The sequence below is a fragment of the Triturus cristatus genome, chromosome 4_2 (assembly GCF_964204655.1).
Source record: "Triturus cristatus chromosome 4_2, aTriCri1.1, whole genome shotgun sequence".
NCBI classification, from domain to species: domain Eukaryota; kingdom Metazoa; phylum Chordata; class Amphibia; order Caudata; family Salamandridae; genus Triturus; species Triturus cristatus.
In genome coordinates, this window is record NC_140586.1 from 212275482 (window position 1) to 212299255 (window position 23774).

A 23774-nucleotide genomic window follows, 5' to 3' on the forward strand; every position below is an offset into this window, starting at 1 on the left:
AGGAATCTACCACTAACTAATGTCTCTTACAAAAATATCGTTACACAAGTAGTAACTTGTGCTTTAGTGGCAATTAAATCTGCCCAGAGAGTGAGTGAGTCACAGGCAATGTCCTCTCAGCCTACCCGATATCTCTTTCCCCCCCCCCCACCCCCCCCCACCCCCCCTCCGAAGTAGCTCTTTTGGACTAGAGTATCCTATTTGCCGTTGATTGTCACCCAGTTCCACATAGGCCAGTCTATCAATTTTCCTACTTTTTACGCTACACTTCTTCCCTCTAAGGAAGAGGACAGTCTCCACCAGCTGGACCAAAAAAGAGCTGCTTTGTTCTACCTCGATCGCATAAAACCATTCGAGGTGGACGATCAACTCTTCATGAGGTATGTCGGGCAAGAAAGGGAAACCTGTGCAGAATCTGAACATCTCCTGATGGATCGTGCTTTGCATTAAAATCTGCTACTCATTGGCCAAGAAGCAACCCCTAGACGGTTTATGTGCTCCTTCTACCAGAGCAAAGGCTGTGACCACTGCATTAGCATGCAGAGTTCAGTTCCTGGACATCTGCCAAGCAGCAACGTGGGCCTCGCTGCACACGTTCACCAAACACTATTGCATGGACAGTCTGATCTATCAGAATGGGCACTTTGCCTTTTCGGTCCTGCAGTACTTTATGGTTTAAATTCTATTCGCAGACCCACCTGCTGGAAGGTATTGCTTGGGTATCTATTCTAAGGTAAGGAATCTACAGCTAGAGGTGTTTATCAGATGAACAAGTTACTTGCCTTCGGTAATGTGTTATATGGTAGAGACTAGCTGTAAATTGCTTACTGATCCACCCATCCTCTACGCTGTGCAAACAGATGTCTAGGATCAGGGCTGTTACCCTTCCAGGGCCCTAGCTATCCACATCAGTGGTCAGTGTTCTCCACGCTCCTAGTGTGGAAAGTTGCAAAAAGAAACTGAGGTCAGTGCGCTGGGGTCTCTCCTATATAGGCACCACACATTTGTCTTCCAGGCGCGTACTGCTCACGTAAGATTTCCGGATCCAGTCTGATGCCTGGGGATAATTCTATGGTAAGGCATCTGCGGCTAGATAGTCTTTACGACATATAGCATTACCGAAGGTAAGTAACTTGTTCATCAATGCAGAACTTGTATTTGTTTGCTACTGCATCTTCAGAAAGCTGAGTTAGCATACATTTCCTTTTGACTGCATCTATATGCTTTACAGCTTATATGCAGAACAGAGCACAGACTTCTTCTTTGTTCTAAATCCATGTCTGTAAATCTTTTAGGGAGAGGCTTAAACTAATTTTCCTCCTGGAACCCCACCAGCCCCTACAAGGGACCTTAATTGTGTGTTTAGAAGGATATTGGGACCTGTGTTTAAAACCACTACACTCTTGTGACAAGCAGTTCCTGTTGTGGAAAGTATCCTTTCAGGTTGTAAACACCTCACTAAGCAAAGTTAGCAAATGGTAAGCACTAACAGTCGAGGAACCTGTGATTCTGGTTCATAAGGCTAGAGTTGTTTTGTTATAAAATACTAGATTTCTTCCTAAAGTGGTTTCCCCTTTTTATGTCAGTTTATTGAGTTGGCTATTTTCTTCACAGTACATTGTACACATTTCTTGTCCTGTTTCACTACCCTCCACTTCCATACGTCACTTGTTGGGGGCAAAACCCATCGCAGGTGGAGTCATTGTCCTTGTGCATTTGTAGGCTTGGGGAGAGTAACAAGATGTTGGTACCGAAGACTTAAACAAAACAATTAGAAAACATCCAGACTCAACACTAGATGGCCGAATAATGCACAACATGTGTTTCTATAGCACCAGATGCATCCAACAGATGGTTACAGTGCAAGTAATATTTTCCTTTTTCTTAACTGCTGTGCTTGGGGTAGATGAATGCTCTGTCTGTGTGTGAGCGTAAAGTGGTCCTTAATTGTTTTTGCTGTACAATGAATAAGCAGTTAGTCTCAATGTGATAAGGTCTTCAATCCTTCCTGACTCGTTAGGTATTTCTGCACGAGGCTACTGTGCGATTGATGGCTGGAGCCAGCCCCACGCGCACCCACCAGCTGCTTGAGCACAGTCTGCGGAGGCGTGCCCCCCAGAGCAACAAACACGGTAAACAGGAAATTATCTTGAAGTAAATTTACCTCACTGAAGGGGATGGTTTCCTAGATGACTGGATGGTGCAATTGGGCTATGATGGTCAGGACAGAAGAGGTTCTGCTTTCAGTTAAAGAAGGCGCTAGCCTTAAATAATGGAGGGTTTATCTGAATGTAGGTCAGTATGCCCCCCATATCAGGGGGATTTAATTTCCTTGGGGGTGAGTAGGGAATCTGCTGGCTGTCATCGGTTTGGAATGAGGGCATCTTGAACAAGTGTATGTGTTCTGACTTCAGATACCACTCCTCCTTTCTCTCAGTATTTGCTGTGTGAAGTTATCCCTGCCACTTGTATCCCCTACTTAGTTTCAACCATGCAGCATGTGTATGGTTTATTGAATCTGCTATATTGCCTAATTTGTGTTTAAGTTGAAAGAAATATCAGTCTTGTTCTCCAGCATTTGATCTTCCATGGAGTCGCATGCTACACTTATTCCTTGTTGTCAGACTCAGAACCCTTTGAAATCAATGTTAGCATAGCAGTGTACCCTTACAGTCCGCAACATTAGTAAGGCCATCGACAACATATACAGCCTGTGCAAATCATTAGAAGTGATCCTAATTTGAGCCAGTCAGCTGCCAGGACCCACAGCTCTTCTCCTGACAGACGCATACAACTTCCAGATTTTATTATAAGGGTATCATCTGGAGCTCTTTCTCGGTTGAGTATTTTTCTTTATCTAGCTTGCACTTTTTAGCAGAAAGAGAGTATACTTAACTCTATCACCATCAAGGGCTTTTACAGAGACTTGAAGAAGGAAATCTCTGTTTAAGGATCGGAAGGCCTTTGAAAAAGAAAAATGTACATGGATGATCCTCATACCAAGTGCCTAAACTGCCTGCACCTTGGTGACAAACCTTAAAAATTTGACATTTGCAAGACTTTACCCACAAAGACACAGACTGACAGGGTGTCTTCGGCAGTCTTTGAGGAGAAGGCAGAATCCTCCTCTGAAGATCAAGCAAGAGCTGCTAAGTCAGCTTCTCAGGAGACAAAATCTAAGACTTCTGCACCGACTAAGGTACCTTCTCTCCCTGCTACTAGGGGAAAGCTATCTGGTCAGACATCACCAGCATGTGGCTGGCAGGAGAGTGAGCTGCTTAGGGAACACACTTAGAAGACCAGAGGGTCAGTGACTTAAGAATCTGACGTACCGCATAAAACATGTCAAATTTCTCCAGATGCAGTACAACCAGTAGTAGTTGATTGGCGACAGCAGGTTGACCTGTGGTGCTGGCAAAGTCAAGACAACCATCCACCCTGTGACCAAGAGAACACCCACTCTTTCAAAAAAAGTACAGCATACAGCATCAATGACGCATCTGTTGACAGTCACAGAACCATTGTCTGTCATCTATTGCGCTGTCATCTATTGCGCCTCTACAATCCTTGATGCAAATAGAACTATTGATGGACTGAATGCAGAACAATGTCGTACATTCACCCCAGTACAGAGATCTGGGCCTAAATCCATCGTTTTTTTTGCTCACCATGCCATTCCAGTTTGGACCCAGCCGTATGCAAATCAGTCTTGACCCTGTGCCCAATTGTAACAGTCCAGCCTAAACTCCCAGGCCAGGTCCTCCCTGGACTGGAAACAAGCACAGGGTCAAGACTGATTTATAGCCAGGTCTAAACTGGGGTGGCATGGTGAGCAAAAGAATGATGGATTTAACCCAGATCTCTTGACTGGGGGTGAATGTTTTGATTTGTTTTGCATTCCGTCCATCAATTGTGTGTCTTCTACAATCCTTGATGGCCTCACCAGGGCCATTGAAACTCAAAGTACGCTCCTAAAATATGCATCCTCAGGGCAGGAGGGTTAACAGCAAAGGTGATGACCCAGATCTTTACCAAATATAGGCATTCTTTTGTGTGGTGAAGATCAGTCCGTGGATGAAGGTGCACAAGGTCAGCTGACATGCACATTTAATATATGGATACTAAAGAAGAGTATGGTGAAACCTTCTACCTACGCAAGCTTATTGCTGTCTCTGCTTTAAGACCTCATCGGATTCAGTACGATCAGGGTCGTTCACGTCTAAGTCCTCTGGTGTAGGTGCCATTTGAGTTGCTAACTACCTTGCAGCCAGGCTACAGTAGTAAGTTCTGGAGACAGGGTTTACAGTGCTACTGTAGTGGGTGGTACAATGAGTGCTGCAGGCCATTGGTAGCATTTAATTTCAGGCCCTGGGTACACGTTGCACCATATACTAGGAGCTTACTACAGAGAGTGGTACGAGCGCTCCAGTCGACTAGTCACATTTAATTTACACGCCCTGGGTACACTTGGTACCACATACTAGGAAGTTATAGCTAAATTAAATAAACCAATAATGTGTATACCATTTTACCATGTTGAAAGGAGGATCCCATGCGCTTTTCCACTTGTTAGTAGGGGTAAAGTGCACGAAGTCGTATAGTCAGCAGAAACAAAGTTCAGCAAAAAGGCAAAAAAGAATCTGGGGTGCCCCTGCAGAAAAGGCACATTTCCAATATGAACCATGTGGGTAAGACTTGCAAGACAAAGGACCACATGTATGAAGCTATTTTGAGTTCACAAACAGGCCGATTCGCATAATCGGCCCATTTACGAACGCAAAAAGACTTTTCCAGTGTACCAAATCCTATTTGCGATTTGGGAAACCTATCACCGAATCGCAAATAGGTTTTGCGATTTGGTATTAGGAAGGGCTTGTTTAGGGTGTCTCAGTGGTATGTAAGAATGTTCTACAACCGAAATGCAGTTGCAAAGCATTCACATTTTACCACCTGCTTCAAGTAGGTGGTAACACATTCGCAAATGGGAAGGGTTCCCCAAGGGACCCCTTCCTCTTTGAGCATGTTAGTATAAACATTTTTGCAGAGCAGACAGTGGTCCCACAGGCCACTGCCGGTTGTGAAAAAATGTAAAGAAAACTTTTCATTTTTAAACGCAACCAGTTTTCCTTTAAGGAAAACAGGCTTCATTTACAAAAAAAAGTATTGCTTTATTTAAAAGCAATCACGGACGTGGTGGTATGTTGATCCCAACAGGCCACCATCCCCGTGATTTTAGCAATTCCTAATGGGTCGCAAATAGCGACCTACCTCATTAATATTCATGAGGTAGGTTGATTTGCAACCCCCTAGGAATCGCTAAATGAAACTCATGGAGTTTCAAACATTCAAATAGCGATTACCAAATTGCAATTCATAGAGAATTGCAATTAGGTAATCGCTGTTTGAAATAATGATACATGTGGCCCAAAAAATGGGACATTAACCTCTCTCAGGATGGTATAGTTGATGAGGGTTCAAGTAGTAAATTGACATGTTATTATGTGGGACTAAGGCAGTCAAGGGCTTTAAACGGCCCATAGATGCATGTCTGGTCAGGATGAACCAGACGAGGGCTAAACGTTTGGTCCATCTGCAATCTAGAGTGCACCTTGCATTTCCCTTGCCAGCTTTTCTCTGTTCTGCAGGGTTGGGAATATTGTACCTTTTCTGCCCACATTTTTCGACACTGCCAGTAAAGTAAGGGTTGTATAGAACACTACCAAAGGACATTAATGACAAACCTAGTATTCAAAATCCTCAAGGGATGAGGATGGATGATAAAAGTTCTGCGAGAACAGCTATATCAGAAACAAAATTAAGTTGTTCTCATAATTGCAATTCTACCATAAAGATGAGTGAACCACTACCCCAGCATCTGGCACGGGAGGAGCGTTGAGGATGGCACTAAAATTTACAGCAAAGGATTGCAACACCACTCTGCTTTTCTGAGGTTGCCCTTTGTTTTCAAGCCAGAAAAGAGTGTTGAGCTTAGCAGTGGACAGAAGGCCAAGTGGCATCTTTGCAAGTGGTCTCAGCTGCAACACCCCTCTGTGTAAGCTCAACTGTTAGGATTACCTGGTAGTTAAATCAGGGGGCTTGCTTACCTGCTTATTTGGAGTAGTATCCCACATGCAAGAGAACATTACCTTGCCATGGTCTTTTTACTGATTGCTCTACTAAACTAAGACCCTTGAAATCCCATTATCACACTGATGTAAATTCTGAAGGATTGTACTGTGAATATAGGGGCTCAAGACCCTTCATGAACCCAGCGCCTGAAGTCATTCATCTTTTTTTGAGAAATTGGGAGGATGTTAGAATAGAGGGTAGCGAAACAGCCTGCAAGATTAGAAATTCTTTTTGAAGAAACAAAAGCTTGGCCTGAAGACTTCGTCATTTTAAAATGTGGTGTATGCAGGAGATGTTGACAAAGCTTGCAGCTCGCTCTCCTTCTGGGCAGATGCGATGGCAAGAAGGAAATCAGTTTTACAAGAAAGATAATTTAGAGAGCTATAATGTAAAGGTTTGAATGGCTACCCCATTGAAAAGTCTTCAATAAATTGAAGTCCCTCTCAGGCATTTGAAATCCAGTTGCTATTAACTTTTTATGTAAGCATTTCAAAAAACAAATAACTGGTAGCATAAAGAGAGAACATTTAATTGGTGTTAACAGATAAAAGATTCCGCATGATGACTGCTAGGGAGCCCTTGACCATGCTGAGGTTAATTATTTCTCTGCTAAAGAAACTGTGAAAAGCAGGGTATAGGCTAACTCTGTCTGCAGTGGAACTAAGGATTTCTCTCGTCTGTCGGTACCATGCTGATAAGATGGTCAACATACTAAAATACACACCCTTAATGGAAGGTTATCCATTAAGGATGTGTACATCAGGACCTCCACCACTTCCTCAAAAGGTAGTACATGATGCCAAAGTGAGCCACTCAAGTTCCAAGTTTACAGACAGATTCTTTAGATTGGGTTGCAGAATCTATCCTTCATTCTTCTTCAGAAGGTCCTCTCAAAGTGGAGGCGATGAGGAGGACAGAATCTGAGATGTAAGCAATCTGGATACCGGTCTCCTGACCCAGTCGGCTGCAGTGAGGATTTCTTGGTCCTGATTTCATTTGACTTTGAGTGACACCGCACCAGTGGTAGAGGCGGAATGATGTAAGTGCAGTCTGGGTTACAGGAGGGAAAATGTAGGTATATTCTGTGACTGTTACAAAAATATCACTGTCGAGAAAGCCCTACACGTGGAAAATAGGAAGAGACCGATCCTGTGGTTCACAGAGAGTTGTCTGAATAATTGGCCATCAGTTTGTCCTTCACTACTACCTTAGATTCTGACAGACCCTTCTACGGCCTCTTGACGCAAGGGAGGTGATCCAAGTCCCTTTTGCTTGCACCTGCTTTACCTGAAGATGAAGGCGAAAGAAATTCAAAGCTACCTTTACTACCTGCAGTTCCTGAAGGTTGACATGTAGCTTTTGCTCCTGCTTGTTCCTCAAAGCCCTGAACAATAGATGGCCTAAATAAGACGTTCACCCACCCACCCACTGCCAGGTCTGGTGGCTCAGTAGATTAAAGCATCCTCTGAGCCAGACAGCAAACAGGTGCAGGCAGTCTTTCATGCTTCTGAGGTTGATAATGAGCGTCATTGAGCTGGGTAACAATAATTCAGCATCAAGATGTCCCAAGGGTGAACATATGTTAACAAATACACATCCTGTTATGGAGTGGAAAATCTGCCACTAGTGTAGGCTGCGCCTATGGATGCTGCAAATGGTTTTCCTTTGAACAGGTTAGAATATAACTTCCACTACTCTAGACTTTACAAAAGTACTGCGTCTACAAGGAACTTACTGTTCACTGAGTGTAGAACTGGTTCTGCCTCATAGGATATCCATTGATAGTTATATATTGAATGTGAGTACAGGGTGCCAGTGTCCATACAATGAACACCACATTTTAAGGACCTCTCAAAGGTGAACATTTCTCCTTAGTTTGTCTCAGTGATTGAAAAATCCCCCATTTCATATCTGCATTGCAGCACCTTAGTTTCCAAAGGGGTTGAAAGCGTTTAACGTGAAGGGAAAAATGCAGCTTGATAGGCCTCAACTGAAATCTGTGATTTAGGTATCCTGTTCCTTTAAGATTCCAGAAGCTTCCCCTACCCATGGTGCACTCTTTTGTGCATTTGCTTCACGGAGTCAGTTCTTTTTTCTGACTCATGTTAGTAGAATCTCAGAGCACTTCTGTTTTTTTGACAGAAATTTCAGTCAATATAGATTCTCTCTCAGGGGATCGCCATTGAAATCATAAGCACTAAAATGGACCGACCCATTTAGGGAGTAGGCCTGGTCGGTGTTTCGCTACGTGGGACTCTGCGAAGTGACCAGGAAACTCTGCTACGCTACGCGGAGTTCTGTAAGCGGCGGAGTGCATTAGGTTGTGCTGTTCGCGCTGATTTGTAGCTCCGGATGGTTGTCCTACGCTGGAAAATCTGCGCAAATGGCACCATACGCAGCGCAAGAGGGCGCTGCTTCTTTCTGCCGCTTGAGAAGATTTTCTACTTGAGCAGCAGATTCCTCAATGTGAACGGATGGTTTCTCAACGCGAGCGGTCGCGATAAACCGAGACTGCCCGCATTGAGAAATCTTGCTGGGAGGTGGTCTAGCGTTGAATTTTCCTCTTTTGCCAACTTAATGTTGGCAAGCGAGGAAAAGCTCCGCTCCACAGAACGCGGAGTGCGGGAAAACTCCACGAACGGAGCGGAGTTCACAGCCCAGTCCTCTTGTTGAGACCCTAGAGCAGGTCTTTCAAATTTAATTTTTTCATTATCTTTGCCTTAATTTGGAAAGGCCAGAAAGTCCATATTTTTTTTTGGGCAGCCTTAAGACAGGCTATATATATTGCCATTTCCATTATTTTACTTTAAAAGATGCAAGAAATCACACAATATTTGAAAGTCACTGAAATAGGTAAAAGGGACCTTTTTAAATTTCCTTCACAAACGTTTTACTTTCTTTTAAAATGCAAGATAAAGAAGGATAAGACAATTTACCTGTATAGGGTGCAGCATTAAATCAATGAGAATACAATGCTGTGCTTTTAAGGGCACCCTGACCTATAGTGCCCTATCTTGCCCTACATGTGCCAGTTTACCCAGTTCTTTTTCCTGGCTCCTGCTGACGGGATGCTGGAGCAGAGCTCTGCCTTTTTAAGGATTTTTCACTTCAGAAACCTTTTAAAAAGTGGTTCACTCAATATCTTGTAGGCTGAAGAGTATTTTCTGATATTTTCCTGACGGGGAATATATCTACTTTTTCGCACAATGCCATCTCTTTTTGCGAAGAGTCCACAATGTGGCAGGAAAAATGGCAAAAAAGACCTGCACATGATCTATATTCTATATGACAGATTCACTTGATCCCAAGACGTCACCACTAAAGGACCCTCTCCATATGTACTTTGAGGGAGAAGAGTTGCCCTCATGGTCAAGGCAAGATTCCCTGGCTTGATAGACATCTGAGAGGTGAGGAGAGACCGTTCTCTCCACCAGTGCCACCGCAGGGGGAGATGCAAAAGGAGAAGTCCCAGTGAGAAACTACGTCCTCATTAAACATCAAAAAGAAGTGCAGCACATACTTGCTCCCCAACAAGGGCTGGTTTGACGTCAAGAACAAATAAGACGTTGAGGAGGAGGGCACCGTCCATGTCTCAGTACATCGATGTAGAGACATTGGTCAACATTAAAACATGGTTTGATGTTGAGTCCTAATGTTCTTACACGGCAAAAAGGTTTTCATGCATGAAATATCTCACTCTTATCTGAATCACTCCAGAGCCTATTGTCCATCCAGATCTGCTTCTCCAGTTACCATACCAGATTCTCCGCCTCCCGATTCTTCTACACTTCCGCAAGTTCCGTTGGGTTCTCTTTCTCCTCCTCTACTACCAATAAATCCAGTGGTAATCCTGCCACTAAACCCACCTGTCACTCCTCCTCAGACGGTACCAGTAGCAGCTCCACCTAGGCGCACTAGATGTCATTCACATCATACCAGACCAACAAGTCTAGGTCAAGTACAAGATCATAATCACACTGTTGTCATAATTTCTCAAGATCTCCCAAGTAAGTCACGCTTTAGGCGAAGACTGGATTCTCCATCCCAATCGAGATTTTCAAGGTCTTAACACACAACCTCCTCTTCTGTTCTGTATTCCCCTACACAATCAGACTCTCCAGCTTTGAAGATCTCTCCTGCCAACGAGATCAGTGCTTTCCAAGAGGTCCTTATAAGAGGCGCCTACAAATTGAATTGACTTGCCAACTACCACAGCAACTACGTCGGTCATGTTTGAGACACCGCTCCAGACCGATGCTTCCTCTAGTCCCAGGTCTCTTAGAACCAGCAATGGAATTATTTTTAACTCCGGCATCTATTAAGACTGCACCATCTCGCCTACAGAAGAAATATAACATCAGGATACATTATTTCTTCACACAGATCTTTCTCTGGACTCAGTCATTCTGTCTTCTACCCAAGAACAGCATGCCCCTTTCTCTTGTTCTGTTGTTCCTCCTGACCAGGAAAGTAAGAAATTAAATTCCCTGGGCAGAAAAGTGTGTGGTACTTCTGCAGGTTCCACAAAAGCTTTGAGTGCCTGAGCCCTCCTTCGAAGATATGACCGGTCACGCTGGAACTCTTTTCAGTAGATCATGAAAGACCATCCCAAGTACAGATGCGAAGACTTTTAAGAGATTAAGAACGAAGGAATGATGGTATCCAGCTAGATCATCAGTGCTGCACTTAATGCCTCCACACTAGCAGCACATGGATACTATGAACAGCCGACACGTGTTTCGTCAACAGTTAAAACACTGTGACTCTTCAGGGCACGATGAGCAATGTCATCCCGCACTTCGGCAGCGATTCCTTTCCAGTTAACAGCGCCACATACAGGCTCCCGCACTTCGGCAACAACTTATTTCAAAACACATCGTCGCATCGATATTTACAGACCATTGGTTTTTTCCTGGTCTTCGGACCCATGGGTTGACCGCCTTTCCTTGATCCACACTTTATATCTTTGTTTTTTCCGGATGACATTGCTCATCGTGCCCTGAAGAGTCACAGTGTTTTAACTGTTGACGAAACACGTGTCGGCTGGCGCCTTTTGTACTGATAAACTCATCTTTTGAATTAAAACAACATTTCTTCATTCTGTTGAACTTTGTTGTTCTTTCCGTGATCCAATTAACCGAATTGTCACGTGTGCACAGGATTTGTTCATAATTTTGTGGCATGGGCTCTTGCCCACACCTTACACAGGGGTTTTGGGTTTCCCCCTGACCTGTCGCACCGTAAAGCATTTGTTCTTTGTTCTTTCTACTTCATTTACTCATTTACCTGCTTGAGCGCCTTCTTATCCTGTTTCTTAAAACCCTCCCTGGTCTATAAGCACATGGATACTGTCACTGTGTAGGGCTATGCCGCTTCTCCTGGCTTAGACTAAGAGGGCTGAAACCTGAAGCTTAGCTCAAAATTTCTAACCTCCCTTTTTTAGGTACCAGTTTATTTGGCTCCTGCTGATAAGATTTCTCGCATGAAAACTGAGCTTGACACTCTTCGGGCGGGTGGTCTGGAGAATAGGTTAGAATATAGGAGACATTCCTATAGGCCCTACAACTTCCAGTATTTCCATTGGAGAGTTCAAGTGCCTCAGTTGCCTCAAGGGCAGCAACAGCTGCAGCAGATGCATCAACAGTACAGGCATCAATCGAGAGGCAGAGGAAGTCAGCAAACTTCTGCCCAGGCCACTAACCCAACAACCAGTAGCAAGCAATGAATTCATTCTTCCTCCACCGATACCCACTCTTGTAGGGAGAAACATAATATCTTACCTGAAAGAGTGGAACAATATAACCAACAACAAATGGGTTTTGAATAGTAGAGAAGGGATACTCTCTCTGGTTCAAGTATCTCCAAAGAAATGATCCCTATTCCATTGGGAAAAGCTACTTCAGGAAGTCTCCACCCTCCTACAAATTATGTAGTGGAAAAGGTCCCAACACCTCTCCAAGGAGGAGTATTTATTTCTTTTACTTTCTTTTGAAGAAGAAAGGATCGTAAAACAAATTCACACCCCTTTTAGACCTGAAAAAAGCAAACAAATGAGTTCACAAAGAAAAGTTCAGAATGTTGGTTCTTCATCAAACCTACGCTCAACTCGGGGGGACTGGCTATGCTCAGTAGGCCTCCAAGATACCTATATTTGAATCCTGTTAACAAAGAAACATCAAACTCCTGAGGTTCACAGTAGGGAAATACCAATACAATACAGCCTCAAATCTGCACTGCAGACGTTTTACAAATGCATGGGGATTCTTGCCGCTCGCCTCTGGAAAATGAGAATCTGAGTCTACCGCTATCTACAATACTGACTCACCAAGGCATCTTCTCACCAAGAAGCGAGCCAACATTATCAAATGAATGTTCCATCTAATTTGTTTATCCGTGTGCAGCAGAGTAAGGTCTCTGCGCTCTGCAGCCAAGGCTATGTACACCAAGAACCTAACCACGCATGTAGACCTTAGGCTTTAAGTGGGATAAAAAAAACTAGGGGGCCTCTCAAATGGGCGTGACCAATGCAATTAAGGGCGTGCCTTAAAAGCAATTAAGCTAAAAATCTGTGCTTCGCATAGTGTGCTGCCCGACTGATATTTTGCTGCTTCTGTAATGGCATCCAGATATATAATACAAGTAACATTATACCTACAAGAATCCAGGACTATTGGCTTTGTTAATGGTTGCTTGTTGCATGAAGTTTTATATAATATTGAAAATACTTCCGCTCTTGTGGTAGAGGTTGTGGCTTAATGCTCGAGCTGGCGACTTAGGATATGGGTTTTGAGTCTCTGGTCAGCTTAACGTCGTGTGATTCTGGGCAAATCAATTAATCTCCCCATTCATACCCAAAAAATAATATTAATAATCCTATGAATCGCTCCAACACTCTTGGGTTGAGTTTGCACTATATAAAACTGCAAAAGAATAAAAGTTACATCAAAAGCGAACTGCTGCAGAGTTGAGCTTTTTATTTTTCCATCCTGAGGGTGAGGGCAATAATGGAGAGCCCGATAGGGACCCATCTCAGCACCTGCTTTCTAGAACTGCCTGTACTGAGTCCCAGCAGGACCCAGCCCATTTAAAGCCTTGTCATAGACTCTGCTTCTTGTAATTTAACTCCTGATCACTCCGCCCCTCCTAACTTCACCCCCTCTATTTGTGGGCTCCTAACGAAACTTCCTTCTATTTCCAGGGCTGTTGAAAAACACGAGGTGTGCTTTCAGAATTATATGAAATCACACGTTTGTGCTTTTAAACTTTCTGCATTTCTTTTCTAAATAGAGCGCGGCTGTGGGGATGATGGTTTGCCTTTTGAAAATATTTGTTAAATACAGCCCATGACAGGCACTGTGATTAACTTATATTTTTTCAAAAGGCCCACAATCAGCCCGCTGCTGCGCTGCATTAAGTTGCTCCCGAAGAGGTGGGGTAGGTGCAAGAGACTGTGCCTGGCAACAAAACTATTGTGACCAGCACGCTCTTGGGTGACTTCAATTGACAAGGCCACTTTTCACTCGCCTATTACCTTCACCACCCCTTTTGGTACTGAAGAAGTACTAGGGCTCTCCTCCTGAGACCACGTGAAGCACGAAACATGTCCACCCACTGTATTACACTTTCATAAATAGCACAACACTATTACAGCTACTAAGGGCCATAATTACCCCTGAGCAGCACCTAACCTGTTGGTTTTTTAACCTTGACAGAAGGGTCCTCTTTATTGAATATACTCACTCTGGACACCCTCCGAGTAATTTTTAACCCACCATTCACCACCTACTTGGCACAGATCAATACTGACCCACACACACCTTACGGCTAGACAAACCAAAAACCTCCCCCAAAGTGACCCTTTGGGGGACCCGTAGGGCATTGCAGTGCTGGCCCAACGAGGAGCAGCTCCCTATGATGAAGCATGACAACCTTTGGGGTGTGTGAGGGCATCAAGTACAAGTCTCCCTGACTTCCTCTATTTTCCAAAAACGACATTTACCACACTTCTTCCCTAGGAATGGCAACTCTTTAGTGAATCATTCATTATTCGGGAGAACAAATTGCTGGACCTTCATTCAGCTCTCTGTCCCCCTCTTCCTTCTCAGTGACCCCATCTGTTAACACCAGAGTCTTCCAGACATTGTGAAATGAAGGTGGTTTCCAAGATGAGCGCAGGAAACTTTATAGCACACCAAATGTGAACCGTTGTCCCTTGGACGCAGACTGCTGCTAGAAAGAAAATGACATAGGGATGCCCAGTGCCTCTGTATGAAACACGCTGTTGGATTTAAGCAGGCTGATAGGCGGGCTGATGTGTCAAACTGAACAAGGCTGGGGCTTAGCTTGGTCAGTAAGACGGGGGGTTTAAGCTTCATATTTTCCAACAATCATGCTGGCATGTCATGTTAATCATTATATAAGAAGCGGCACGTGAGGGAGGCTAAGGGCCAGTGGAAAGTGAAAGAAGTGCAGATTGTGAGGGGGTACTTAAACTGTATTTTATAAAATTATCATGTTTTGAAACCTTCAAATCTGAAAGAGACAATTAGTTATAGGTTCCTTACCTGTAGCATTACCCCCAGGCGTCAGACTGGATCCGGAGAAATTTTTCATCAGCAGTACCCCTGCGCTTCGAAAGGAGACGTCAGACGGCTCTGCATTCGTCGTTGGCGTCGTGGTCTCAAGGATGACGTCGCGGTAGCTACTGAGATGCCGCCCTTGCATTCTCACGTCGGTTCTTTCTTTTTCCGCGCCAGCTAGTGCTGATCCGGATAGAGTGGTACCTCCAGTCACTTTTTGACTGATTTTTTTGGCGACTTTTGTCGACACCATTTGAGTCTTCGACTCCTGGTGCACGTTAGAGATGCCCGGTTTCAAGGCTTGCCATTCCTGACAAAAACTGATGTCGGTGACGGATCCGCACCGCGTGTGCCTGGAAGGCGGCCATGATCCCAATTCGTGTTCTGACTGCCGGACCATGAATCCAAAGTCTTTGTGGGAGAGGTCCGGAAAGCTCCCGAGGCCTGGCAGTACGCTCCACACCGTTCGAGGTCCCGGTCGCGGAGCCACCACCACTTGTCTTCCGAGTCTTCGCACTCCTCAGGTGAGTCGAAGCACAAGAAGTCGTCGAAGAAGTATCGTCGCTCTTCGACTTCTCCCCGTCCGTCGGCCAATGTGACAAGGGATGCAGGTGGTGCCCCTCCCGCGGAACCGCGTCCAGAGCCCGAAGGGCCGGCTCTGAGTTTCCTTCCCTTTCCGGGACCCAGAACGACCCTTGCCCAGCTTTGAAGTTTTTACGAAGCGATGCATGCCATCTTTGGGCAGCCTGACTCCGCTGGCACGTCTTCGGCCCACTGACTTGGCTGGGGGCCCTGGGCCTTTGAGGCCGGCGGCTTTGGCCTCTGCACCACAGGGGCTCCTTGGATCCAGGCCTGGATCCGGATCGGCGCCGGTCAACCTCCTACCACCTCCACCGGTGCCGATTCTACTGGCACCACATCTGCAGCCGATGCCGGTTGTGTCCCCAGCCGACGTCGACCCTGGCCTACACCCCGACGTGGATACGGAGCCGGACCAACACAGACGAGTACTTTTGTACCCCTGTTCTACCCTGGTTCTTTCAGGCCAGATTGGCAACCAGAGGAGGACTGGGTGGGGTCTGGAGACCCTAGAACTGACCAGTTGGAGTATGATCTGGATGGAGAGAGAAGTTGGGGGATGCAAGTGGTCTGGATACTTCCTAAGACCTTGGCATGTTGTCCCCTCCTACCGTGGCTATGGAGGAGGGAGCTTCTTACGCAGTGGAGTTGCGTAGGGCCGCCGAGGCTCTCAACCTCGGGCTAACTACGGTGGTGATCAGGACCAACCTTCTGGCAGAGGTGCTTCAACCGGCAGCGAGCTCTTCAGAGCCCCTGCTGCTGTTTAATGAAGCCCTAACTGACATCCTTTTGGGCACCTGGTCCAGGCCAAACCCTGAGCACTTGGTGATCCAACCTTCGACTTCCAAAGGCGCATTCCCGAACGCTCCACCTGATAGGGAATGCAAAAAGCTGAACCATCATGGGAAGAAGAGGTTTTCTTTCTCCAGCTTGGGACTGCGGTCGGTAAACAATGCATGTCTGTTGGGCCGTTGCACCCACTCTGTGTTGTTATACGGTAGCGCAGGTGCTACCCCAGTGCCCCGAGGAGGCCCAGGCCGCGCTCTCCCTTGCAGTTGATTAGTGAGAGACGCAGCCACGTTTACCATACAATGTGGACTAGAAACCTCCGACTCGCTAGGCAGGACGATTTCAACATCCGTAGCCCGTCGACGCTACGCCTGGCTGCGGTCGACTGGTTTTTCCGGGTATGTCTAAGCTACCCTCATGGACATGCCTTTTGATGACCGTTGCCTGTTCGGTGACAAAGCAGACAACACGCTAGAGCCCTTCAAGGACTCTTGGGCTACGGCCAAGTCCTTGGGCCTTCCCATCACCCGCCCTGCGCAGTCTTCTTTTTGCCCCTTTCGTGGCTACGGAAGGGCTGTCCGCCACGTTCCACCCAGAGCCACAGGCCGGCGCAAGCGGTTTAGCCCCTGCGCAGCTGGGGACATGGGACCCACCGACGTGGGTCTGGGAGCCAGCGAGCGGGCCAGTCCACCTCCACCCCCTCTGCAGCAGCCTCCAAATCCTCCTAGTCTGACCTTTCAGAGCCACCAATCGCCAGTGGGTAGCAGTATTCACCATCACCTCCCCCACTGGCGCACCATCACGGCAGACAGGTGGGTTTTTCAGATAGTCCGAAGGGGTTACTCCCTCCCCTTCGAGACTACCCCCCTGGCCATGCCACCTCAGTACCACCAAATGTCCTCTGGTCCTTCTCCAACAGGAAGCTACGGCTCTCTTGGCCAAAGGAGCCGTCAAGTGAGTTCCTACCCCAGAAGTAGGTCGTGCTTGCTATTCCCACCACTTTCTGGTGCCCAAGAAAGACAAGGGCCTGCGTGCTATCTTGGATCTCAGGAACGTCAACCGCTTCCTCTGGAAGGAGAAGTTCAAAATGTTGACGCTAGCTCAGGTTCTGTCTGCCCTGGAGACTGGATGGTAGTGTTGGACTTGCAGGACGCTTACTTTCACATTCCCATCCTGCCGGCCCACCAGCGTTACCTGCGGTTCACAGTGGGCCACAAGCACTTTTAGTTTACTGTGCTCCCTTTGGCCTTACCAGCGCCCCTTGGGTGTTCACGAAGGTGATGGTGGTGGTTGCAGCTCATCTGCGCTGATCAGGGTATCGAGTCCTCCCCTATCTCGATAACTGGCTGTTGAAGGCGGGCTCTCCCCAGGCTATCGTCTCCCACCTCCAGACTACGGCAGACCTCCTGTATTCCCTGGGGTTCACCATCAATGTGCTAAAGTCACACCTAATTCCCCTCAGAAGCTCCTTTTTATCGGAGCAGTTCTGGACACAGTGCAGTTTCGGGCTTATCCTTCCGGGCTCTGCAGTGGTACCTGAAGTACCAGTGGGCACAGCATCAGGGGAATCTTTCCAATTGCGTCCAGATCTCGGAGAGCACTGCACATCAATTGCAGTGGTGGCTAGCGAACCAGCATTGGGTCAACAGCAGGTCCCTCTCCCTGCATCACTTCTGGGGTGGGGCGGCCACATGGGAGAGGCGGAGATCAGAGGCATCTGGTCTCCGACGGAGTCCGGGCTCCACATCAACCTTCTGGAGCTTCGGGCGATCAGTCTTGCACTGAAGGCATTCCTTCTGTCATAGGACGAGTTGTGCATGTGTTCACGGACAACACCACCTCCATGTGGTACTGCAACAAACCGGGTGGGGTGAGGTGAGGTTGGGGACCCTATGTCAGGAGGCACTTTGTCTCTGGCAGTGGCTGGAACATCAGGGCATGCCCCAGGTGGTTCAACACCTGGCAGGTTCTAAACTCAGCCACCGGTGCATGATGGATCACAAATGTCCTCTTCACTCGGAGGTGGTGCATGGTCTCTTTCAGCAGTGGGAAGAGCCTTGGTTAGATCTATTCGCCACCGAAGAGAACGCGCAATGTCAGCAGTTCTGCGTGTTGAAATTTCCAAGGCGGCACTCGCTCTGCGACGCTTTTCGCCATGAGTGGAGTTGCGGTCTTCTATACCCCTTTCCGCCTATGCCACTTCTACCCAGAGAGCTGAAGATAAAGTGCAACTGGGCCCAAGTCATTATTGTAGCCCCGGTCTGGGCTCGAAGAGTATGGCATTCCGAGCTCTTATAAATGGCCATTGATCCTCTGATTTGACTGCCCCTTTGGGAGGATCTTCTGTCGCAGCAGCAGGGGACGGTCCTCCACCCTGTCTAGACTCCACCCCCTTGAATGGAGATTGAGTGGCGACAGTTGACAGCTTTCGACCTTCCTCCTGAAGTCTGTAACGTTATCTTGGCAGCCAGGTGTTCCTCCACCAAAACTGTATACGCCTGTAGATGGAACAAATTTGTGGCATGATGCACAGCAAAGGCTGTGGATCCCCTTTCTGCACCCCTTTCAGAGGTTCTCCTCTTTAATTCTTTCTTTTGCCCAGCAGGGCTCTGCTCTGGGCACTTTAAAAGGCTATCTTTCGGCCTTTCTTCGGCTTTCTGATCCGCCTTCTCTTTTCAAGTCCCTTATTGTAAATCGCTTCCTTACGAGCATTACTCACTTGTTTCCTCCCAATTCCTTTCGTAATGCCCCCTTGGGATTTGAACCTGGTTCAGACCTACCTTCTGTGCGCTCCTTTCTAGCTGTTGCATAACTGTCCTCTCAAACTTTTGACTCTTAAAACTGCCTTTTTGGTTGCCATCACCTCAGCTCGCAGGGTGAGTGAGCTTCAAGCTCTTTCTTTCAAACCTCCTTTCCTGGCTGTTCATCCGGACAAAGTTGTCCTTCGCACTAGGCCTTCTTTCCTTCCCAAAGTAGTTACCTTTTTCCACATAGGACAGACCATCACTTTACCACCTTCTTCCCGCCCCCTCACCCCTCTTAAGAGGAGGAGAGGCTCCACCGTCTGGATCCAAAATGTGCACTTTCGTTCTATCTGGATCTCACGAAACAATTCCGGGTGGATGACCAGCTCTTTGTTGGCTATGTGGGCGCCAAGAAAAGTCGGGCCCTGCAAAAACGAACCATCTCTCGATGGGTCGTTCTTTGCATCAAAATCGGCTATTTCTTAGCAAAAAAAGTAATCTCCAGTGGGGTTGCGTGCCCATTCCATCAGGGCGACAGCAACTACTACTGCTTTGGGACGTGGAGTCCCCCTTCATGACATCTGCCAGGCAGCTACGTGAGCTTCATTGCACACGTTTACCAAACACTACTGCCCGGACAGCCTGAAAGTCCGGAGAGACTGCTTCTTTGGCCGTTTTGTTCTCCAGGACATTCTGGTGTGAACTTGGTTCACAGACCCACTTCCGGGGTTGGTATTGCTGGGGTATTTATTCTAAGGTGAGGAATCTATAACTGTCTTTCAGATGAACAAGTTACTTACTTTCTGTAACGATATATCTGTAAGAGACATAGATTAGTTATGGATTACTCACCGCCCCACCCACCCTCCCCGTTCTGCAAACTGACTTTTAGGGTAAGGGACTGCCCTTCAGAGCCCTAGTTTTGTGCACCAGTGGTCAGTGTCTTGCATGGCTCTGGGCTTCTGGCGTGGAATGTTGTGTAAAGAACTGATGTCAGCGCGCAGTGGCAGCGTCTAAGTAGATTCCGTGACATCAATCCAGCGACCACGACCCCAAGGACGAACGCGGAGTCTATCTACGCCACCTACTGACGCTCAGGGGTACTGCTGAAGAAAAATTATCCGGATCCAGTCTGACGCCTGGGGCTAATTTTAAGGTGAGGATCCATAATTAATCCATGTCTGTTACAGATTTATCATTACCGAAAGTAAGTAACTTGTTCATTAATACACCTCTGTGCAAAAGTGATATAACTCCTCTGTAATTGCTACCTGTTTGTGATTCCGCAGTCTTTAATTTCTGATTCGCGTTGCTCTTACTAATAGTTTGGCCATCCAAGGCTAGCACCATACACTCTGAAGTATTCTGGCCTAAACTGAAAGATGGGTCAAAGTTCAAGGTTTAATGATTGTTTTGTGGTCTGCATCCCTGGCCTCTCTGGGTGTCTGAATTTTGATACCTGGAGCAGCCATGTGTGGCAGGCCCGTTGTCTTATCTCAGTCCAGTACAGCTGGGAAAGGTTGTTTGCAGGGCGGTACCATCTCCCCTTCTAATATTCTGTTGGTCCTTACAAGTCCTTATTCTGTTTTTCCACAGGGGAGCTTGATGCATTGCCAGGTCAGAGGGAGCGAGCTACTGCCATCATCCTGGCCTGTCGCCACCTACCCCTCTCCTTCCTTTCCTCACCAGGCCAGAGGGTGGTCCTGCTCGCTGAGGCAGCTCGCACCCTGGAGAAGGTGGGTGACCGACGTTCCTACAATGACTGCCAGCAAATGATGGTGAAGCTCAGCGGCAGCGCTGCCATGGCCGCCTCATGAGCAGGACTGGTTCGGAACAAGACACCTAGGAGAAGGAGAACCGGCAGTCATGTAACTGGATGGTGTTTGGGTTTCTTGGGGCTGGGGTAAGAGGTATCTAAGTGGGCAATGTTTCCGCTATTCAGTTTCAACTGCAGCAGTCCTCCAACCGCCTTCATGTGGTTTTTAATCCTGCAGTGCACACTGGGAGTGAAGAGGGAATCCATGCTCTGTTCCACAGACCAGCGCAGCAGCTTTTTCAGATACCTGGTGCTATTGTGCTGTGTAAAAGAAGAAGCCCCGCCATTTTTTTTTATATACACAGACCTTTTTTGATACATGATGTATATAGACAATGATTTCGAGTTTCATGGAGAGGCTGACGAGGAGATGACAGTGGGACCATGGAAGAGGTATACCAGAGACGTCTCTGGGGAGATACCGGCTGCAGTGCTGTGCTGCAATCCCTCTTTATTGTTGACTTTGATATCTTAAGGCAAGAAGGAGGTATATACAGAGCTTGATTCTCAGTCAGATCTGCTTTCCTTAGTCTGATTTAATACTGTCATAGGTTGCTACTTTAAGCTGGTTCCTTCAGTCTGCTTTGCTTCTGCCAACTCTCCACCTCGCTCTGATATCTGTAATCCCAATAGCTGCAGTGAGCTGTCAAAACTGAAGGCAGGCAGGTCTTAAAAGCACTACATGCTTCACTCGACATTGGAGCGGTGTTTGGGACAGCACACAATTAGTAATAAATATGGCTTCAGACTCATGAAACTTAGCAATTAATTTATATGTGAATAGTTTAAAATGAGGCAATACAGTCTGTTATACACAGCTGCACCAACATGTAACTGTGCTCAGTTATCTTGGTTACCTGTTGTGGAAGCTAGATTGTGTAAACACTTCAGATAGCAGCTTTTGATGATGATCAGGGTCCATGTGTACTTCAGGACGGTTATCTCTTCACTTTTGACTTTGGGCCCTGTAATGGAGGGGTCCTGGTTGCCTCCAGACAAGTTTTTATATTTGTTTGCAAATTGCGTGGAGTATCTCTGAAACATCTGTCATTACCACATTCCGTAGCATTGCTCCAACCACACATGGACTCAGACATAGTATACGTGCAGCACTGTCACTTTCTCGTTTCTAAAGAGGATGAGAAAAAAGGATAGGCAATTGATAAAAAAATATAAAAGGAGATGCATAGACTTTGAATAGGGCTGCATACACAGCCAAATGCTTCCTCATTCTACTCCTGTTGCGTCATCTGACGATTACTGGAAGGGAAAATCTAGATGTAGTTAGTCTGTGTGTTTGCCTGTACCTTTCTGTATGTAAATAGATACCATACATGATGGCTTTAATATGGCATTCATGAGCGCCACGTACTATTCTGGATTTGCACGCTTTACCCTTTGTATGTAAGAAGATTCCGTACATGATGGCTTTGTAAAGGTTTTCACAGACTGGATTTTGTACAGCCTGAAGCTGTACATAGCTGATATAAGTATATTATAATCAAGGTATGATTTCAGAGGGGACCTTTTCAGATGACCGTAATTTTTTCAATTAGTACTTCCCAAAAGGGATGACCGAAACAGTTACATAAAAACGCTACAGAGTTCTGCAAGTGGGCGGAATTCAGCACACCGTGCTCCTCACACTGATTCTTAGCGCTGGGAGCTTATTCTGTGCTGTAAAATCAGCGCGAATTGCACCACGTAGCGCGCCAGGAGCGCTGCTTCTTTCTGGTGCGCGAGTAGATTTTCCACTTGAGTGACCGATTTCTCAACGCGAACCGTCGCAACCTGCTGTAACCATCTGCATTTAGAACTCTTGCCAGGAGGCGTTCTGGCGCCCGAAAATTGCATGAAGGAGGCACATTTTTGGTCGCCAACTCGAGGTTGGCAAGCAACGTGCAAGAAAAAACTCTGCCATGCAGTGGATGGTGGAGTTTTGCTGGACCTCCGCGTTCCAAGCGGAACTGGGCAAAACCCTTTGAACTCCGCCGGCGGAGCAGAATTTTTCACCCACCCCTACTTCCCACCCCACCTGCCCAAGGCAGATCAGACATGCCTCTCCATTCCAGCGTCTTACCAGTGGATAATCTGGAACAAGTGGCTTTGGATCCTGCCTTGTGAGTAAAGGTACACATGCAACTGACCTTACATCTGGGATTCAAAGAGCTAACAAATATTGTATATTAATATTTATTTTAGGCAATTCTATAATTAGTTAAATATTGGCCATTTGTATTTAGTGCTAATTGCTCAATTTAAGATGTTTTTGGAAGCACCAGTGAAACCACCTCAGGGAGATATTAATAGACTCACAATTGTGCAGCTGTGGATCAGCCATTTATCATTGGCTTGCACCATCAGCAGCTTCAGGACAGACTGAGAACTTGCCATTAAAAACAGACGATGATTGCCCGCCACATTTTTACCCTTAATAGAGTGTGAGTACCAGCAGTGGGTGCTCTTGACCCACAATGTCATGCGACTTTGACCTGGGATGGGACTTGACTAATGCGATACAATGTGGTCTCCTAGAAATATTTGGCAACTGATGTTTGTAAACTGAGGTGCCCTTCACCAAGTGGACAGAATTGGTTAGATGCTAGTTATCGCCCTGCATGTTTGGACGGTACCCCGGCTGCTCAGAAGCTGCAACCATAGCACCTTTTCTATTCACCTGGTTCTGGAGGGTGAGCTAACACTCTTCTCCCTCCCCAAGCCTTTTATCATTCCTGTTATGGTTTGTGTTTTTAGATATTATGTTTGTCGAGCTCTGACTTGTAGATATCGAAAAATAAATTATTTTGCTAATTGAAATGTGTGGTTGAATTATTTCTCATTATTGCAAATGGGTGATGCCTGAAGAAATGTATACTGAAATATTTATCATTTACTGTGTTTCTTGGCCAAAGGCTGAGCATGTGGGACAAAAGTTCCGTCCTGTAATACACTTAAAGACTCTTGGGGTCAGATGTACGACCATTCCATTTTGCGAGTAGCAAATTGCAAAGTTTTGCCACTCGCAAAATGGAAGGTACAACAGTGTCTCAGGCACTGTTTGCAATTCGTAATGGGGTCGCAAATGACCTGCCTTATCAATATTCATGAGGCACGTTGCAATTTGCGACCCATTGGGAA

General features: G+C 46.4%; 1 protein-coding gene across 1 annotated transcript in view; it reads left to right on the forward strand.

Moving 5' to 3' along the window:
• Window positions 1–23453, forward strand: part of SREBF2 (sterol regulatory element binding transcription factor 2) — a 236024-nt gene extending 212571 nt beyond the window's left edge. The window contains exons 18-19 of the mRNA XM_085601233.1: window positions 2021–2132; window positions 20417–23453. Of these exons, the coding sequence (XP_085457359.1) occupies window positions 2021–2132; window positions 20417–20637 (333 nt within the window). The 3' untranslated portion in view covers window positions 20638–23453. The remainder of the gene's footprint in view (window positions 1–2020; window positions 2133–20416) is intronic.
• Window positions 23454–23774: the final 321 nt, after the last annotated feature.